The sequence below is a fragment of the Exophiala spinifera genome (genome assembly GCF_000836115.1).
Source record: "Exophiala spinifera strain CBS 89968 unplaced genomic scaffold supercont1.1, whole genome shotgun sequence".
NCBI classification, from domain to species: Eukaryota; Fungi; Ascomycota; class Eurotiomycetes; order Chaetothyriales; family Herpotrichiellaceae; genus Exophiala; species Exophiala spinifera.
The window spans coordinates 6,026,964-6,045,824 of NW_015622513.1; the positions used below are offsets into that span (position 1 = coordinate 6,026,964).

Below are 18,861 nucleotides of genomic sequence, written 5' to 3' on the forward strand. Positions count from 1 at the left end.
ATTAGTGTAATCTCCAAGGCAATCCTGAAGCTTTGTTGACCATTTGATGAAGTCCGAAGGATTTATTTGTGTTTTTGACGCCCTTTGATGACAATTTCCAAGGTAAAATAGGCGCTCAGAATGGGCTCTATTCAAGATCTCCCTGTTGAGGAACATTGTGTGGGAAACAATTCACTCAACCTCTCGAGCAATGGCGGCACGAATGGGAGTCTTCTGCGGTCTTTTGAGGTCGCAAACTTGGCGTCACACCATGGACTCACCCCGACTGGTATGAGGGACGAAGTTTTGCTTCTGTCGTGGCTCTTGGTGCTGTACCGCACCCGTGAGCGAGACCAGGTTCGGTGTCAATGGGCCTACCGACTAGAGCCCCATGGCTATGAGAGTGTACAACCTCCTCAGGACCTCTCTTTAGACGACTTCTTAGAAGGTTCTCCAAGCAATATCCAACAAACCACATCAGCTGTCTCCCAATATCTGGCGACAATTAGACGGTCTGTGGATGTAGCCGAACCTGTATCGCTCCTTCTGAGTACGGGTCCTCTCGACTACATTTCTCAAGATCTCGAAGATGTGAGTTCCTTGCATGCTGGGTGGAATATATCTGACCTGGCTCGTACAGGGAATACTCCATCTTCAAGTCACTTTTAGGGATGATCGACTAGAAATTGTGCCTGTATGGCAGTCTGAAAATATGCTCCCATACACAGTTACTCGACACATCGAAACATTAGTTGATATTATGAAAATGTGTCTTGCTAATGGCGAAGCGACGATAGAGGACTGCATTCAACCTACAGACCATGATATGCAAACGATATGGAAGTTGAACCATTCACTACCGCCTTCTTACCAGTTTTGTATGCACGATCTCATTTCAGAACGGGCTCGGAAATGCCCTGACAAAGTGGCAATATGTTCTTGGGATGGTGACCTGACCTACGCCCAGATCGACCAATTCTCAACATACCTTGCTCATAATCTCAGGGACATGAGTGTCAAACTGCATGATGTCGTACCTATCTGCTTCGAGAAATCGAGATGGACAATCGTGGCCGTGTTGGCGGCAATGAAGGCAGGTTCCACTTTTGTGCTCATGGATCCGACATTGCCTCTTGCACGCCTACAAAATACCGCAGTTCAAGTTGGTGCTAAACTCATGCTGGCATCTCGACAACAAAAGGACCTATCAAAGTTGATTTTACCTGAGGGACGACTCCTTGTTGTGGACAGCCTGGCGTTCGAGGGTCTGATTGATGTTGAGAGAAGGCCAGAACTTCCACCTGTTCCACCGTCTGCACTGATGTACATCATATTCACTTCTGGAAGTACCGGGGTTCCAAAAGGTGTCATGCTCTCACATGAAACCTACACAAGTAGTGCCATCCCCCGGGCCGAGGCGGTTGGCTACAAAGAGCACTCTAGGGTTCTGGACTTTGCCTCTTACGCTTTCGACGTCAGCATTGATAGCATGCTCTGCACCATATCGCAAGGCGGTTGCCTCTGCATCCCATCCGACGAAGAAAGGATGAACGATATCAACGGGGTAATGCGCAAAATGAAGGTCAACTACGCAGGCTTGACGCCTTCTGTGGGCCGCATATTGGATGCCGACGTGATAGAGTCACTCGACATGCTAGGTCTGGGAGGAGAGGCTGTGACTGCGAGAGATGTCACTCGTTGGGGGAAAGTTACCAGAATCGTGATCGGCTACGGGCCATGTGAATGTACAATCGGCTGTACAGTCAACAGCAGCGCAGCCACCGGCAGAGACTACATCTCCATCGGTAACGGTACAGGTGCTGTTATGTGGATCGTTGATCCCAGTGATCACGAAAAGCTGATGCCAGTTGGGGCGACTGGCGAACTACTAGTGGAAGGCCCTATCGTGGGACAGGGCTATCTCAACGATCCCGCCAAAACTGCTACCGCTTTCATCGAAGATCCAGCATGGCTTGTCTCAGGCTACAAGTCTCATAATGGTCGACGTGGACGGCTGTACAAGACTGGAGATCTTGGGAAGTACGACCCTGATGGTTCTGGAGGCATCGTCTTTGTTGGACGAAAAGACACCCAGGTCAAACTGCGTGGCCAGCGTGTCGAGCTCGGGGAGATCGAGTACCAGCTCAACATGATTCTACCCCCTGCTACTAATGCTATTGCAGAGGTCGTCAAATCCAACGGAGCCGATGGTCAAGCTACATTGGTTGCCTTTGTTGCACCACATGCTCCAAGAAACAATGAAGGGGACTTGCAGATAGTTCAACCAAGCGACAAGCTCCGCAATGCGCTCTCCAGGGCCGACGATGAATTGTCGAAAGTCCTACCGCGCTATATGGTCCCGACGACATATATCCCCCTAAACTACATCCCGGTTCTGATCTCGGGAAAGACCGATCGCAAGCGGCTTCGACAATTTGGCGCCTCTTCGGATTTGCGCATACTAAGCCACAGTTCGTCCAGTGAGAGCAATCGGGAGCTCGACCATGTAGAGCAACACCTCCGCAACGCCTGGAGCCAAACTCTCAAGGTCGAAGCTGAGTCAGTAGGATTACAAGACAATTTCTTCGCTCTTGGTGGCGACTCTCTGGCTGCGATGAAACTAGTATCAGTCGGTAGAGCCAATGGTCTTCGCCTCACTGTTGCAAATGTATTCCTACATCCAACGCTCTCCTCCATGGCGAAAGTCACAAACCTTATCGACTCCGAGGAAATATTCAATACGGCGACATTCTCGATGATATCACAGCCAGTTGAAACAGCCCGGCTCGAGGCTGCTCGTGCTTGTGGGTCAAAGGAACTTGATGTCGAGGATATTTACCCTTGTACACCTACCCAAGAAGGGCTATTCACATTCTCTCTGAAGTCAGATACGCCATATGTTGCTCAGAGAGTTGCTTGCATACCAGAGAACATTGATGTCGCCGCTTGGAAAGAAGCCTGGGGGCACGTGGTTCAAGAATGCCCTATCTTACGTACTCGTTTGATCCAGTCCTCAGAACCCGGTTTATGGCAGGTGATTCTCAAGGAGAAACTTACGTGGAGACACTCCGATGATTTATCGCAATACCTGGAAATTGACAAGACGGAAAAGATGGACCTTGGTCAAAGTTTAGCACGATATGCCATCGTTACTGATGCACAAGCAGGCAAACACTATATGGTCTGGACGATTCATCATGTTGTGTATGATGGATGGTCAGAGCCATTGATACTGAAGAAGGTCAGCAAAGCTCTCCAAGGGCAGTTTATCAATTCCCGGGTACAGATGCGGGATGTTGTCAGATATCTTCAGGATATCAATCCCGCCGATCTTCAAAGTTTCTGGCGTAACGAATTGGAGGGCGCTATCGGACCTCACTTCCCCTGGGCACCTTCACGAGATTTCCTCCCGACTGCCAATACCATGCTTGAACATCGAATTCAGGTCGACATGAGCACTATATCACGATTCACGTTGGCAACCATTATTCGAGCAGCATGGGCTCTCGTTGTATCCTGCTATACGAGCAGTAGCGATGTTATCTTCATCGAGACTCTGACGGGACGGGACATTGCCCTTCCTGAAGTCGAAGAGATCGAGGGTCCTCTCATCGCCACCATCCCGATTCGTGTTCGCATCGATAGAACAGCTACAGTGGAGGCATACCTACAAGCCGTGCAGGAGGGTATGCTTGCCCGTACTCCTTTCCAGCATTTTGGGGTGCAGAATATCAGGAAAGTGAGTGACGATGCTCAATACGCCTGTGAAGCACGAACTGGTCTTGTAATCCAGCCCGAACCTGAGTACTCAACTGCCGCTCTTGGGTTTGAACAAGGAGATGTGGTCAGAGAAGCGCTCCACTTCAACCCATACCCACTCATGCTGGGATGTGGCATCCAAAAAGATGGTTTTAGAATATGTGCGAGCTTTGACAGCACTCTCATCACTGCTGTGCAAATGGAAAGGATATTTGCACAGTTGGAGACAGCGTGTACACGACTGACTGAGAGTGTGTCTACACGATTGGATCATATATGCATTATGCCTGAGAAAGAACTTGACCAGATCTGGCATATGAACCGTCTTGCTCCCATGTCCTTGGAGAGGTCATCGACTAGACTTCGTGCGAGAACAGACGTTGAGCCAGACTCAATCTATCCTCCAGCAGTCGTTTCCTGGGTGTGCAATATCTGGAACCCTTCCTTTCTGTCACCGATCGAATGCGCGGGTGAGCTTTGGCTTGAAGGAGATTTTTTCCCAGGCGAAACAGTCAACTCTCCTTCTTGGCTTGTCGCTGGAAGCACCAATCATGCAGGCCGGAATGGTAAAGTACATGCCACAGGTGATATAGTCCGATTACGAGAAGATGGCAGTCTCCTATATGTTGGACGGAAAGAAGATGTCACTTCCTTAAATCACTTTGCGGTGAATATTTCCGAAATCGAAGCCCATTTGAGGAAGCGTTTACCACAAGGATACCATGCTACAGCTTCGCTAATCCAGAAAGGGTCAGAGAATGAGGTTATAGCGCTCATAGAATCGGAGCCTACTCAAGACACCAGTGTGCAGCTGATGTTTGCAAACCTCAAGGTGACCTGTGACGGTCCGGCTTCTCAAGAACTGACCATGACACTATGCGCAAGGATATCTGCAGGTCTTGCCGTGATCCTGAAAGAGCTCAAAAAGTCACTCTCTGATACCCTTCCACCGTACATGGTGCCTTCTGCTTATGTCGTGGTTGATAAGATCCCTTCAGAGTCAGACGGAGCTGGTCGTTCTGTGTTGAGTCAGTTGGTCTCGAAAATCCCTCAAGATATGCTCGCGAGCTCACAAGAAAACCTGAAGAGTGAATGGGCGAGGATATCAGGACAAAGAAATTTGACTGATGGCGAAAGGATCCTGCAGTCATCTTGGGCGACTATCTTAAGACTTGACTCGGATAAGATTGATCTCGACGATAACTTTTTCCGTCTGGGCGGGGATTCTGTGCTCGCAATGAAACTGGTTTCCGAAGTCCGTTTGCAGGGGTACATGTTGACAGTCGCTGACATATTTCAAAATATGCGTCTCCGTGATGCTGCAAAAGTCTTAAAGGTGGCCCAAGCAACAAAAGACCAGATCCAACCCTACAAGCCTTTCTCGACACTGAAAAACCTGAACATAGGCTCCTTCCTACTCAGAGAGGTCAGGCCAAGGCTGAGTAATCCTCAGTGGTCTATCAAAGATGTGCTCCCCTGCACAAGCTCACAAGTTCTGGATATCAAGGCGACAATCCAAGTGCCGCGGGCATCTGTTCAGTATACTATGCTCTACTTGGATGACTGGGTGGAGCAAGAGCGCCTGATGCGTGCAACCGACGAACTGGTCAAGTCTCATGATATCCTGCGAACGATATTCATCGAACACGAGACATCGTTCTATCAAGTGGTCGTGGATGACTTCGAGACGCCCTGGAGCATACAAAGTACGACAGAGAACCTCGAGCGGTACGTATGCAAGCTGTGCGAGCAAGATATCGAGTCAGACTTCTCCCTGGGCTCGTCTTTTCTGAAGATCTTCTACGTTCCAGGCAATGAGGGCAAGGCATGTTTCATCCTTCGGCTATCCCATGCCCAATTTGATGGAGTCTCTCTGCCGTTGTTGCTTCGGGACTTTGAAACACTCTATACAGGATACAAGCAGCCACTTACCAAACAATTCACCTCATACGTCGCACGAACGTATGACGAGACTCTTCGAAGCGCCGCTAATAATTACTGGCGTGATCTTCTGGAGGGTTCTTCGCTGTCACTATTGGATTACGGACCTGTCGAAACCACAGATAAAGCATTGTTTTTGACTTTGCCCGTCGACATAGCACAGCGACTGGAGGAGACAACCACTGCAAGCTTGCTTGTTGCAGCTTGGGCCCTGGTGTTGGCACGTCGTCTGCAGATTTCGGACGTAACGTTTGGCAATGTCACTTCAGGACGACTTCTGGATCTCGACGAATCCGATCAAGTAATAGGACCCTGTTATCAGTTCACGCCGGTTCGAGTCACATTTGAGGAATCGTGGACTGTTTATGATCTTTTGAAATCAGTGCAACTGCAAATGGCAAAATCATTAGTGCACGAATTCTTGGGCTTCGATGAAATTTCCAGAAATTGTACCTCGTGGCCAGCATCGGACAAGTTCTTCGACTCTATCGTACATCATCAAGACTGGGAGGATTTTGATACAATGCCGTTCGCCGGAGGTACTTGCACCGTGGATATCAAGAACCCTCACGGCGACTCAGCGTATCCGTTAAAGGTTGTATCACTTCTTCGCGATGGTCAGACCCATGTCGGTGTTGTGGGAAGTGAAAGAAATTCACAGGTTGTGCGTGGAATCTTGGATGATTTGGTCAAGGTGGTAGAGAACCTGGCCGATCCAGACGTCGAGAAGAAGAAGATTTTAGTATCGAGTTTGAGATAGCTTTTACCATAGTACGACATTTTGGTATAATCTTCCGGTTCTACGGACGTTGATATTTGAATATGAAAAGTTTCATTACCACAACAAGCTTGATAGTGAATGCCAATTATATATAAGTATATAGAGGGCGAGGTACATATGTAGGTCCCCTCCGAAGACCGACTTTTTGTTGGGGAGCAGGTAAGATACTTCTCAACACGTATATTCGAACGCACAGTGAAACAAACCTCTCGACTACCAACTATAGCAAACAGGTATATAGTACCTAACTAAAGTTTTGCTTTTGCATTCCACACCGCACGATCTGACGAACTAGAGTTTTGCATTCCATGCTGCACGGTCCGCCGACTCTAATGGTCGTTCCCTTCCGTCCCAAAACAGAGGACATAACTGAAACCACTTTTCGCGACTGCATACCGAGTGGACCGACCTCTTGTGGCCCAGGTCGACGTACTTGCCAATCACCAGGCCCTGCGACTGTTCGTACGACAGAATCGTGGCGCCGGCGGCCTTGGGCTCTCCGACGACATTCGCCGTGCGCGGGTCGTCCAGGAAACAGTAGTGGATGCAGCTCGAGTACCATGCGTTCACCCTGCGGGAGCCGCGGAACGAGGCGTCGCCGACCAGCGAGTGGCGTCCACGATCGTACTCTCCTGCGTCGTAGTGAGCGCCGTAGTGGTCCTCCTGTTGGAAAGTAGTGTTAGTATAGGACCAATATCTAGTCCAGTTGTACTGCATGTACGACGAAAAACTTCAAATGTGTAGCCGAGATTGTGAAGTATGAATCTACTTGTTGTCGAAAGAGTACAGCTCCGATAAACATGATCAACATGATCGGGCTGACGAAATCATGGAGTACGACAGACAGAAAGGGTTCCATGGTTGTGTAGTCGGGAATATTTGATTGTTGACTCACCTTGGCCCAATATAGTTCATAGTACGAAAACCGCGTGTCGTCGAACCGTCCAAACAGGCACAGGACATGAGGATCGAACCACAATTTTCTCAAGTACTCGCGGTGCTGGTCTAGTGTGCCGGTCTCATTCCAGCCCTGAGCAACACGGGGGTCGTTCTGCCACGTATTGAACAACTTGAGGTGCTCCGCGTTCTGCCAGTCTACCACCTCGAGCGAGAAGTGTTCGTCGAGTTCTGGAATGTAGCGGCTGTAGGCGATCGAGCCAGGATGCGGCTTTGGTCTACGGATAGGGTGGCGCGTGTAGATTGGCTCGTCGGGGAATTTCATGGTGAAGTGGTAGTTCTCAGGCATAATGGCGTACTGGCCTAGTGACTCCCGCAGAGCGCCGTCTGTGCCGTCGCCGACTGCCCAGATTGGACGAGGGCCCAAAGGAGAACCGGCCCCCTGCCAGAACGAACTTCTCAAGATCAACAGCTCGTCAGATCGGAAATCTTTATCGTCGCCGGGACGCCATGCCTTGGGGTACTCGATCGCCAGTCCGGTTGTGAGTAGTTCCGTTCGAACGACGTCTTTGCCTGACCCGTTCAGACTCAGCCGGAAGTACTCGTTGGTAGGGTGACCAAGGTAGATTGCGTGAACCACGTTCCAGATCTGGCCGAGTGACGGTGGGCTGCTTTCGGTCCATTCAAACACTGTCCCAGGACTTCGACGTGCTCGCGCCCAGGCACTGTTGTTGGACAAAGGAGGCCACTCTGACTTTGGGCCAAAGGAGAGCTCAGTCCAAGTGAGTGTGTCGGAGTGCAGTGGCTTGGGCAGAGAATTTGTCCCCGAGGGCTGACCTTCATGAACCAAGGTGAGCTTGGTGGGTGATGACGGTTCAACGACGTGAACTCGATATGCTGTGAGGTATGGGTGTGGTAACTTAACAGGCGGATACTTGTGCGGCGGTGGGGATGGTGTCGATGCTGAGGACATTGTTGCGATGCTTTGTTGGGATGATACTATCGCATGGATAAATTGAACTATCACAGGGATGAGTGAGTTGGTTTACCAATTCAGAGATCGATGGCAGTAATAGTTGATCGTCGATGCCAACTGTGACACTTTGTGGATGAAAATGCAATGTCAAGATGCAAGCTTTCCCAAGACCGGGACAGCCATCATGGGGTGCGGGAGTGACGGTTGACAAAGCGACATCGCACGACGAATCGAAGTGACAAAGTGGAGTGGTCTGTCCCGGGGGGAGGGGTGTGAAACCAGACTTACTAGGGCACGCACTTGGGTCTGTCAGTTCTCGTCGTGGAAAACATAAATAACTGTCTTTCTTTCAGCCAAATGAACTAGTCGTGCTGTAGGTGCACTCCGTCTATCCCGAGTCTCACGTTCATCCATGTCTTTGAGATCAAGGCCTCTGGGCTTCAAGAACTTCCAAGTCTCGTTTCCCGAAGAGAGGATTCTGCTGATCACGCTGAACCGGCCCGAGAAGCTGAACTGCATCGATAAAGCAACAAGCAAGCAGATCCAGAATGTCTGGGAGCTATTCGACGAGGACGAAACTCTGTGGGTTGGCATCATTACCGGCGTAGGGCGGGCCTTCTGCACTGGCGCCGATTTACAAGGTAAGTTTTCTCACTGTAATAATCAATCCTACCTCGAAAACGTTGGCTAGGGGCCATTTTCCCTCCCATGTTACTGACTGTGGCTCCACAACTTTTACAGAATGGAACGAAATGAACAAGGCCGGGGTGGTCAACAGCATGAACCCTCCAGGGTTGGCTGGTCTGCCCCGCCGAAGCGGGAAGAAGCCGATCATCGCGGCCGTGAACGGCATATGCATGGGCGGGGGCTTCGAGATGGTGGCGAACTGCGACCTCGTCGTCGCCGCTTCCGCAGCCATCTTCGCACTCCCCGAGGCGAAACGAGGCATCGTTCCTGTGGCAGGGTGTTTGCCTCGCCTGACGAGCACCATCGGACTCCAGCGCACGACTGACCTCGTGCTGACAGGGAGGAGCGTGGGTGCCCAGGAGCTTCATGACTGGGGTCTGGTGAACCGAGTGGTGGAGTCTGGTGCCGGCGTTGTCCAGGTGGCAATCCAACTCGCGCTGGACCTGTGCAGTAACAGCCCAGACGCGTTGATCGTTGGCCGTCAAGGGATCCGGCTGAGCTGGGAGTCCAGGAGCGTCGAGGATGCCGTCACCACGCTCGCCGATCAGTGGTATCCGAGACTCATCCAGGGTCCTAACTTTGCCGAAGGTATCCAGGCTTTTGTGGAGAAACGTCCGCCAAGGTGGAAGGACTCGAAGCTTTGAGGAGCAATGGAGGACACAGTAGGACGAGTATGGGCAAAGGAGAGAGTGACCACAGGTCAAGTGTCACACTAGGCAATATGGAGTGAGACCTTGCATTTAACCGAACTGTACTGTATGTGCTCTCGTAGAGGCATGGAATAGTTCTCTTCCACAAACCCCCCTCCGCCCCACCGCAGTGAAAATTTTTATCTTATCAGATCCGGCAAAGAGCGTCTCATCGCTAACAGGAAAAGTGGAATCCAGAACAATCTCATCTTATCAGATTTCCACTTTTCAGTGACTCCTCCCCTCCTCCCCTAGCGTCGTAAGAGCCTGTACAAGCGCGAGACAATACGAGACGGAACAGTAACATACACAGTGGCGTAATAGTTCCCAATCTGAATTACACTCGGCTCTGAACACTGATCAGGTAGAGTCTTGCTTCATCTTGGTGACATTAGCATGATCTTGAGTGTCTTGTTTGCATCCCGTAGACTCCCGTCTGCGAGTCGCCTATAGATCCTTGTAGAATCTGGTTGAGGACGCGGCATAAAAGAAAACTCGGTTGCCATTTACGATAGTTGACTGCTGTGTTTCCTAGTCAATAGTATCAAACGATCTAATTTTGCTTTGGGAACGACCGTCTCAAACCCATTCATTGGGGTCACCAAAGCCATTGCAGAACTCCATGCTTTTATGCCACTTGTTCTACGTCCCCCAACGTCTGGTGCAGTACATTGTTTCTGTAGCTCTCGGACCGTTGGAACAATTCTCCGTGTGAGCCACTGTCTACACATTTGCCTCCCTCGATCAAGAAGATAACATCTGCTTGCTTGATCGTATGCAAGCGATGAGCTATGGCGATAACCGTTATTCCCCGTGCCGCCTTGGTGAGGCCTTGCTGCAGCAGACTTTCAGACTCAGCGTCCAAAGCGCTTGTTGACTCGTCAAGGATAAGAAGTCGAGGTTTGCGAACCAAAGCGCGGGCGATCGAGAGTCGCTGTCGTTGTCCGCCGGATAGTTGACTGCCGTTAGGCCCGCAAAGAGTGTCGTATCCTTGCGGTAGGTTGACGATAGTGTCGTGGATATTTGCGAGTTTACATGCTTCTTCGATATCAGCTCGCGAAGCTTCTTCATGAGGCCGGGCACCGAGTCCAACGTTGAAGGCAACGGTCCCTTCAAACAAGACGCTATCCTGGGGAACAAGGGATATCTCATCTCGGAAAGAAACGTCCTTATGCTTCGTGATGTCGTTGCCGTCGATCAAGATCGATCCGGACTGTGGTCTGAACATGCCCTCCAAGAGTGCAATGATCGTAGACTTGCCAGCTCCACTTGGCCCAACTAACGCACAGAACTTCCCACGTTGGATGTTCAAGTTCAACTCGTGGAGGACCTTCATATCGGGTCGAGCAGGATACGAGAACGTGACGTCCTGAAATACCACGCTTGAGCCACCCATGTTTGAAGAGCTCGGTGAGAGCTTTCCATCCCCGAGAGCTTCAACATCCTTCTCCGACGGCTGTGGTAAAATCTTGTCAACCTCAGAGCCTTTCAAGTCTTTGTTTGAACCTAGATCAATGAGGTCTAGTATTCTGGCAACAGCGGCGCGAGCATTGGATAATTCCGGAGCCAGTGCGAACATTTGACTCCAAAGCATGGCACTCACCAGAAGTGAGAAGACTACGATCAGGAATTGAGTCTGAGTGTAAGTTCCGGATATAATTTGCTTCGATCCCCACCAGTAGGCCAAGGCATTCACCATGTTACCCAAAAAGTACATGAGGGCTAGCCACAGACTAGCGTAGAGACTCACTGTCGTAGTCTCCTTCCTCGGACCTTTAAGCGACCGGCGGTAGGTCATGAGAGTCTCCTTCTCGAGGCCAAGTGCTGCAACAGTTTTGATGCAAGTAATTGCTTCCACGCTGATGTCGACTGACTTGGCGAAAGCGGTTTCATGTTTCTCCTCGAACTGTACCAGGACCCTCAGTTCCATCAGGCCGGCACCGAGAAGAAGAGGCACTAGAGCCAAACATACCAGCGCGATCTTCCAAGCGATGATATGGGTGAGGACAATAGCAACCACCAAGTTGACCGAGATCGAGAAGATGGTGCCCAACACTGATCCACTCAGTCCCGCTAGAGCACTGCCATCTCGCGTAATGTATAAGAGTAGTTTTGCAGGCGTTCGCTCGTCGGATTGGTGCCACTGAAGGTTCTGCTCGAACAGCGACCGGAATGACAAGACGCGGACAATGTAGAGAAGTTTTTCTGACAGCCAACCAAACGCTGTCCAGCTAATCATGTTGGCGAAGAATTCGATTATGGCTAGTACAAAGAACATGAGGCCAAAGAAGTTACCCGCAGATCGAATACTTGATTCAGTCTTGCAAGGGTTGAGACGGCCGACTGTGTTTCCGAAAATGACCGCTTCCGCCGAAAATGAGCCACCGACAATGCTTGATGCTAATAGCGCAATCAAGATGATAAGAACATACGGTCGGACTAGATGTGAGAGACCACTTATCACTGATGCGAGCGATCTCGCCGATGGAGGGAGCTCTTCTTCCTCGGTGTCGTCGGATTCGCCCTGTGTGAAATCCAAAGGCTGTATCTCTTGCTGAGCTGTATGGTCCGGCTGTTTCTCATCGATGCTGTCACTCGTTCTACTTGATCCGCCACGGTGGTCCTGTAGCAACTCCTGTTCTTCAGCAGATGTTGGCTTAACATTTTGCATTTGCACCAGGCTGGCGTAGGCGCCACCCTGGGCAATCAAAGTGGCATGATCTCCTTCTTCCAGGATTCTGCCTTCTTTCAGGACAATGATCTTGTGAGCGTATCGGACGGTCGCCAACCGATGTGCAACTGTGATCATTGTTCTCCCAGAAGCCACTCTTGAGACTGCAGACTGAATCCGATGTTCACTTGCCGAGTCCAGAGCAGACGTTGCTTCGTCGAGAATGATTATTTCTGGGTTCTTCACCAGGGCCCGCGCAAGAGCAAGCCGTTGCTTTTGACCTCCACTCACAAGTCGGCCACCGGAACCTACTACCGTTCCAAAGTTGTCTTGGAGCGAAGAAATGAAATTGGTAGCATCAGCCAAACTGGCGGCGCGTTGGACGAGTGCAGCAATCTCTGTGACAAGAGGGCCTTGCTTCTGGGCTGCTACGAGTAGGTCCTCGCCATTCCGTACGCATTCTGCGAGGTCCGATAACTCTGGCCCGAGTAATAGTGGTTTCAGTCTCTCATGCTCTGCATGAGGAGAGTTCACCAACCCATGAGCAATGTTTTCAAGAATTGAGCGATTGAAAAGGGCAGGCTCCTGTTGAACCAAGCCAATATGGCCCCTTAGCTGTCGCGTATTCAAGCTCCGCAAGTCTTTCTCATCAAGCAAAACCTGGCCTTCATTTGGATCGTAGAGTCGAGTTAACAACCCAGCTATAGTTGACTTTCCACTGCCGGACATTCCGATGATGGCTGTGTGCTTCTTCGCTGGAATTTCGAGGTCCAGTTCTTTGAGGACATATGTATCTGGCCGTGATGGGTACGCAAAAGAGACCTTCGTAAAAGAGAAAGAACCATTCACTTCGTCTAGGGAGTCGCCATTATCCTCCGAGGTTGCATCGATCGTTGATTGATGCTCCATATCGGCACGGATCTTTTGGAAGGAAGCCGAGGCTGCACCGAACATTTGTATGAAAGGGGCAACTTGACTGAGAACAAGTGTGGCTAGCAAGATCTTAGTAACTTTGACTCCAAAGAGATGAATAGGCCGTACCTTCAACCATGACGAATATCACAGTAAATACTTTGCCCACGGTAGCGCCGGAAGCATCGAGTTGAACAACGCGTGCAATTTGCTTGCTGCCTTGCCAGAAGGCGAGGGCATTTCCGCAGTATGCGATGAGGTACATTACGCCCGACTGTACGCCAGTTGCAAATGCTTTCTTCACGCCTTCGCGTTCCGAAGCCTTTTGATGTTGGGCGAAAATCTTTTCAAGGCGAGAATTGGCACCAAAGGCATGGACAACAACGACGTTGGAGAGTGCTTCTGCCGAAATGGAGGCTGCGGAAGCAGCATGCGTTGAGACCAGCTCCGAGTACTTCTCAATGTAGTGGCTGCCCACAAATGACATGATAAAGTAAGCTGGGAACAGCCACACCAACATGCCTGCCAGCTTTGTATCCTTGATGAAGGCCACGATATATGCCGTCACAAAGAAGGAGACAGCTGATATGCAAATGCCGACCTTCTCGGAGGTTCCAGATCGAATGGTGGAAATGTCGCCGTTGAGGCGAGACGCAACCTCGCCTGGAGTGACATTGTCAAAGAATGAAGGCTCTTGTCGGAGTAGGTTTCTTAGATAGCTCTCTCTTAATCGCTGTGCAAGTCGTGCGCCCGTCAGACTCCAACATGATAAATGAGCATAGATCAAGACGAATTGAGCAATGGCCAAGTATAATATGAGTAGGATTCTGGAGTCAACGTTGCCTTGATAATCGGTCGCATCTCCATTGTGTTCTTGTACATCACACGTTGCTGAGTTGAAATCGTCGATCAGTTGACCAAAGATGATGCCAATCAATGGGAAAGGAACACCAGAAGCAATGGCTGAGAGTGCACCTGTGACCAGAAGTAGATAATCAAGCCTGGTCGGTTCGGCGGAGATGAGCAACTGAATGTAGCGAAACGACTTGCGAAGCAACGACATGTTGCTTCATACCCAGGGACGTTCGAGTACCAAGGTGATCCTGATCAGATCACGGTACTATTGTCCTCGGACTGCAAGAAGTGAGATTTCCAGGAGCTTTCTAGCCGATTGATTCTTTGTGGGATTATCTACTTCTGGTCACAGGTGCACTCTCAGCCATTGCTGCTGTTCGTCCCGAAATCCCTGTCAAAGAAAATTCTGCCGTTGAAAGATCGCGCTAGACAGACAGCTTCTCTCTGTGAAGTCCTGCAGCACTGTGGAGGTGGTATAAGCCCGCCCAGCCCGAGTCTACTTGAGCTTACAGTAGACATCGATTCATTCTTAGGGCGAATACCGTATCGTGACAGCCTGGTACATGGTTGTCTGACAGCGGTGGATATTTCTGGTAATTTTCCGCCTTCAGCTTCGGTTACGAATCGAGCGGGCACAAACAGCCCCAGTGGTTGATGAGCGGGTACCGATATCGGCTTCAGGCTCAGTACCTAGGCCAGCCAGCTCGATCCATCGGTTTGATCGCCAGTACGTGAAAGGAGGCTAGGGACGGGCATGACGAGCAAATCTTGTGTCGGAAAGGGACACAGATGTCGATGATGAGAGATCCAGAAACTGCATGCCGGCTTTGTATCCTTGACTTGGTTGTGTGAAGAACTCAGTCATTGGAAATCCATCGCCGGTTTTGGGCCATAATTTACAGTCCAAAAGCAGCAAGGGTATTGACCTATTCCACGCCAGTGTGCGTTATGGATCGGAGATACTTCTCTCCGGCTGTTTCACTGACTTACAATGCTCTTTGGTACTCGTACGTACCTGAGGTATTCAGGCTCTGCATCCTTTGCATGCTCGAGAGAAATCAGCCATACGAAAATTCAAGCTTATCAGATGGATCCTATATACAACCCTTTAAGGCACTGACTTGATAACGGGCTCGGCAAGGCTTATTCTGCATCAGGGTCAATGAAGCTCCCTGGCCCGAGAACATTTCCTACGGGCAGATTGTTTCTGGTTTGGCAGGTCTGCAAAGGAATGCTCATCTCCACAACCTGTTTGTTCTCTCTGCTGATGCCATATAATGTTCCATCGCCTCCTTGCTTTGGGCTCTTACTTCGGTCCCAGGCTATTCCTTGTCCCGCAATATCTGGTAAGTCTATTGTTGCATCCCAAATGAGGACACTCCCTGAAGATGGGATTTTCACAGTGAATGCAGCACTTGCACCATGGCCAGTAACTTATAGCAAGCCGTCAGGACCAAAGCTGCCACCCGAGTTCGACATTGGCGCGAAATTCTCAGAGACAAACTCCTGTTGGAATATCCATGATTGTGAGATATACTCGAACGAAGATTCTAATCCAGGGGAGAATTGCACGAGCTGTGTGTTCATACTGAGCCCATACGGTTGCGTCTGCCCTTCTTGCACCTGGTCATAGTTGGCAAAGGTTCCGTACCATGTTCCTGTGCTGTCTTGGTCCATCCATGCCAGGCTTCCTTGGGTAACCCCGAAGGAGTAGCTTCGGATATGCTCCATGGTGGTCACATTCCATCCTCGAACGAGGATGTTTCTGGCGAGTGGGGATAATTGGAATGCGGCGCATATAGCGTACCATTGATGACCACGCCCCCATCCAGATGGATGATGGGACCATCAGATCCTCCATACCATTGCATGACGGCTAGTCCAGTTGTCTTATTATGCTTGGTTACGGAGAAGTTATCAATGGAATAAAATGGGTGGCATCGACGGCAACACCTTGGCCCGCATCTGAAGCGTTGAGGGACCTGACTGTGGTGCTAGATATTTGTTGCTCGGAGCCGACGGTGCCGTTGAACGTCGTGTAGCACCGAACGGGCCCAGCACTATGACTGGCAGCTGAAGCACCGAATGCTACAACCGCAAAGAACCCGTTGAGCTTCATATTGGAAATATCGAAGGACTTTTGATCGAATCTTTCGGCCTCAATTGCTCGCGGTCACTCGTGAAAGGAAGTATCTTGATATCATCCAAGACGTGTCGAATATATATACCCATGCATCGCTAACGATATACTTCGTCATTTCCATGATGAGCCATCCACGCATACACGATTGGATTTCCGAGAACTCGGAACACTATAAAAACGCCAAGATGGTCTTTGGCGTCGTATGGAATTTCGAGATACCAGCACGAGCTGACCATATCCTCATATTGATCCAACGGCACAACCCGAGGGAATGCGGGTCGAATGGACAAACAGACTGCTCCACCGAACGGTATTGCCCACGAAGCTTAAGGAATATCCTCAGGTGAAGTGCAGGACAACGATATCAGACTCTCATTGCAGCGCGCAAGTCCGATGAGGAGTCGTTTGACCATGAATAGTGACACACAAGCCACGCCGAAGCGAAGCTGCAGGGACCAGAGGAGAGACGTTTGGATGTAGCGAAGCGGAGACCTGGCAGGAGGGCCTTGAGTGGGACTCGACATATTGAGCGCGAAGAAAATCATTGTCAAGCAAGTATGAGCTGTTGAGAGGGACAGAAGTTCGACCGGCTGGCCGCAAGAACGATCCGTAGTTTTTCATGGGTCTCGACGTACGATTGGTTGACACAAAAGGCTTTGAAGGTATATACCCAAGGTACTCCGTTCCTATATAATATACTTATCGCATTCTGTCATGGTCATACCTCGGAACAACCGCCTTTATCTGTTGTCAATGTGAGCTGCCAGCGACGCGAACTCTCCACGACGGTCGCCAGGGTGGATACATGACGGATTGAAGCAACCACTGATGGCTACGTGTAAGGGACTGAAGTCATACGGGTTGATCTTGACAGAAAGATAGCATTCATGGTCTGTGTAGACGCAAGCGGCCGATATAGCTGAAGATTCAGGTCATCGTACGAAGAGCTTCCGCATACAAGTCATCGGACTTCCTCCTATTAGTTGACCTCCAGTTTGGATCATGCGACAGAACCCTCAAGGTTGGTTCGCCGTCGGTAGGCTTTTGGAACAATTGATCGCCAAAATCGCGACTATTCACCCAGTTGCTTGGACGATGTTTTGGGCCACCCTTCTCACCGGTTGATGCCGAGCTGGTAAACTCTCGAGAATCTATTACTTCTCCGCGTATCTCTGACTCTGCCTGTCCTGACAACGTGGTTGGAAGGATCACGTCCAGTGTCATGGACCTGCTGATTGAATCGTGGTTGACCAGGTCTACCAGCTTGGATAGGATATTCAATTCAAGCTTTAGCTTGACACTGTAGACGAAGGCCTTGATGCTTTCTTGGTAAAGCTGGAGATGCTTGTATTCCAGAACGATCAGTGCAATCTAAGTGCGAACATGTCAGTAATCGCATCAAAGAGGGAGGGTGAACTCACATCCATGCCAATAATGACGACGTTGATGGTGAAAAGCTGCCAGACCAAACTGCGTGAATTGGCTTTGGAGATGACTTTCAGCAAATTGGAAGTTTTCCACAGGTAGAGGCTGGAAATGGACAATTCCTGTATGGTGATGCCCGTCATCTGGATGTGTTCCATGTAGAAATATGCCTCCGAGTATGACGGGTACTTGGAATATGTAGAACCAAAGTCCAAGACAATAGTCGGCACGAGGAAAACGAAACTGCTGACCACGATCATCCATTTGACGCCCGTCAATATTTTAGCACTATCAACGATCAAGCCCAGCCGCGAGTACAGCACGAGAGACTGGCAGACAATCATGCACACCCATCCCACATCAAGCCAGGTTTTACTTAGCCACAAGACACAGAGTTCGAAGTAACCCAGCATCACGCCGATGGTATAGGCAAAGACGCCAAAGTTGCAGAGACTCAGGCTCCAAAAGTATAAGCCTCTCCACCTTTTGAAGGTTGTCAAGATCAACAGCACCATTTCCAGACAATTGTAGAGGGCAAGAGCCACGCAGATGGTGACGATAACCGAAGAAGAATCATATCGGCCGTCGAACGACTGTTTCTTGATCGCGACCGCATAGTGGGTGATGGATTCTCGTTGCGTTATCGCAGGGACGGCCATTTCATGAGGAACTGGCGTGAAGAACACATGGCAATGGCGGACAGAAGCTGTGCATAATTGCCAGAAAGCTTTCCCTTCCTAGTGATCGAGGCGGTTATATGGAAACGAGGTCGAGACGAGGTCAAAAGGTAATGAAGTAAACTGCACCTGATCGTCCACAGGAAAAAGCAACCACACGGAACGGGTTTGCCTTGCCGAGTTGATAACTGGCGCCCGCCTTATCAACTTCAGCCGTCTTCCAGAGCTTCGATTGCAGGCTTCTGTTGCATAAGCGAGTTCCCTCTTATCGGCTGCTCGTCGGTGGTTGGTGAGAGGATGGAAGTCGATGGAGTCAATCCCTGCCATGTTGTAAAGTTCACTCACGTAGATCGGGAGGCTGTGCAAGGCCGAGTCGGCGACAAGATAACAAACCCATACTGCACCGAAGCAGCAGACACTCGCCATTAGTTGAGATGACATTGCATCAATGAAACTCGAACGGAGAGCG

General features: G+C 50.1%; 6 protein-coding genes across 6 annotated transcripts; 2 read left to right on the forward strand and 4 right to left on the reverse strand.

The window, feature by feature from the left end:
* Nucleotides 1-120: 120 nt before the first annotated feature.
* On the forward strand, nt 121-6,439 carry PV08_02213 (uncharacterized protein; the record flags this gene model as incomplete). The annotated part of the gene is made up of 2 exons (XM_016376573.1): nt 121-570; nt 620-6,439. 2 exons carry the CDS (start codon nt 121-123, stop codon nt 6,437-6,439), a joined length of 6,270 nt encoding a protein of 2,089 aa, XP_016241849.1.
* Nucleotides 6,440-6,751: 312 nt separating this feature from the next.
* On the reverse strand, nt 6,752-8,330 carry PV08_02214 (uncharacterized protein; the record flags this gene model as incomplete). The annotated part of the gene is made up of 2 exons (XM_016376574.1): nt 6,752-7,123; nt 7,356-8,330. 2 exons carry the CDS (start codon nt 8,328-8,330, stop codon nt 6,752-6,754), a joined length of 1,347 nt encoding a protein of 448 aa, XP_016241850.1.
* A 415-nt stretch (nt 8,331-8,745) lies between these two features.
* On the forward strand, nt 8,746-9,664 carry PV08_02215 (uncharacterized protein; the record flags this gene model as incomplete). The annotated part of the gene is made up of 2 exons (XM_016376575.1): nt 8,746-8,974; nt 9,075-9,664. 2 exons carry the CDS (start codon nt 8,746-8,748, stop codon nt 9,662-9,664), a joined length of 819 nt encoding a protein of 272 aa, XP_016241851.1.
* Nucleotides 9,665-10,337: 673 nt separating this feature from the next.
* On the reverse strand, nt 10,338-14,355 carry PV08_02216 (uncharacterized protein; the record flags this gene model as incomplete). The annotated part of the gene is made up of 2 exons (XM_016376576.1): nt 10,338-13,372; nt 13,422-14,355. The coding sequence occupies 2 exons, from the start codon at nt 14,353-14,355 to the stop codon at nt 10,338-10,340; spliced, it is 3,969 nt and encodes a 1,322-aa protein (XP_016241852.1).
* A 1,226-nt stretch (nt 14,356-15,581) lies between these two features.
* Nucleotides 15,582-15,878, reverse strand: PV08_02217 (uncharacterized protein; the record flags this gene model as incomplete). The annotated part of the gene is made up of 1 exon (XM_016376577.1): nt 15,582-15,878. The coding sequence occupies one exon, from the start codon at nt 15,876-15,878 to the stop codon at nt 15,582-15,584; it is 297 nt and encodes a 98-aa protein (XP_016241853.1).
* Nucleotides 15,879-17,217: 1,339 nt separating this feature from the next.
* PV08_02218 (uncharacterized protein) lies at nt 17,218-18,374 on the reverse strand (the record flags this gene model as incomplete). Its single annotated transcript, XM_016376578.1, has 2 exons — nt 17,218-17,661; nt 17,712-18,374. The coding sequence occupies 2 exons, from the start codon at nt 18,372-18,374 to the stop codon at nt 17,218-17,220; spliced, it is 1,107 nt and encodes a 368-aa protein (XP_016241854.1).
* Between the last annotated feature and the right edge of the window lie 487 nt (nt 18,375-18,861).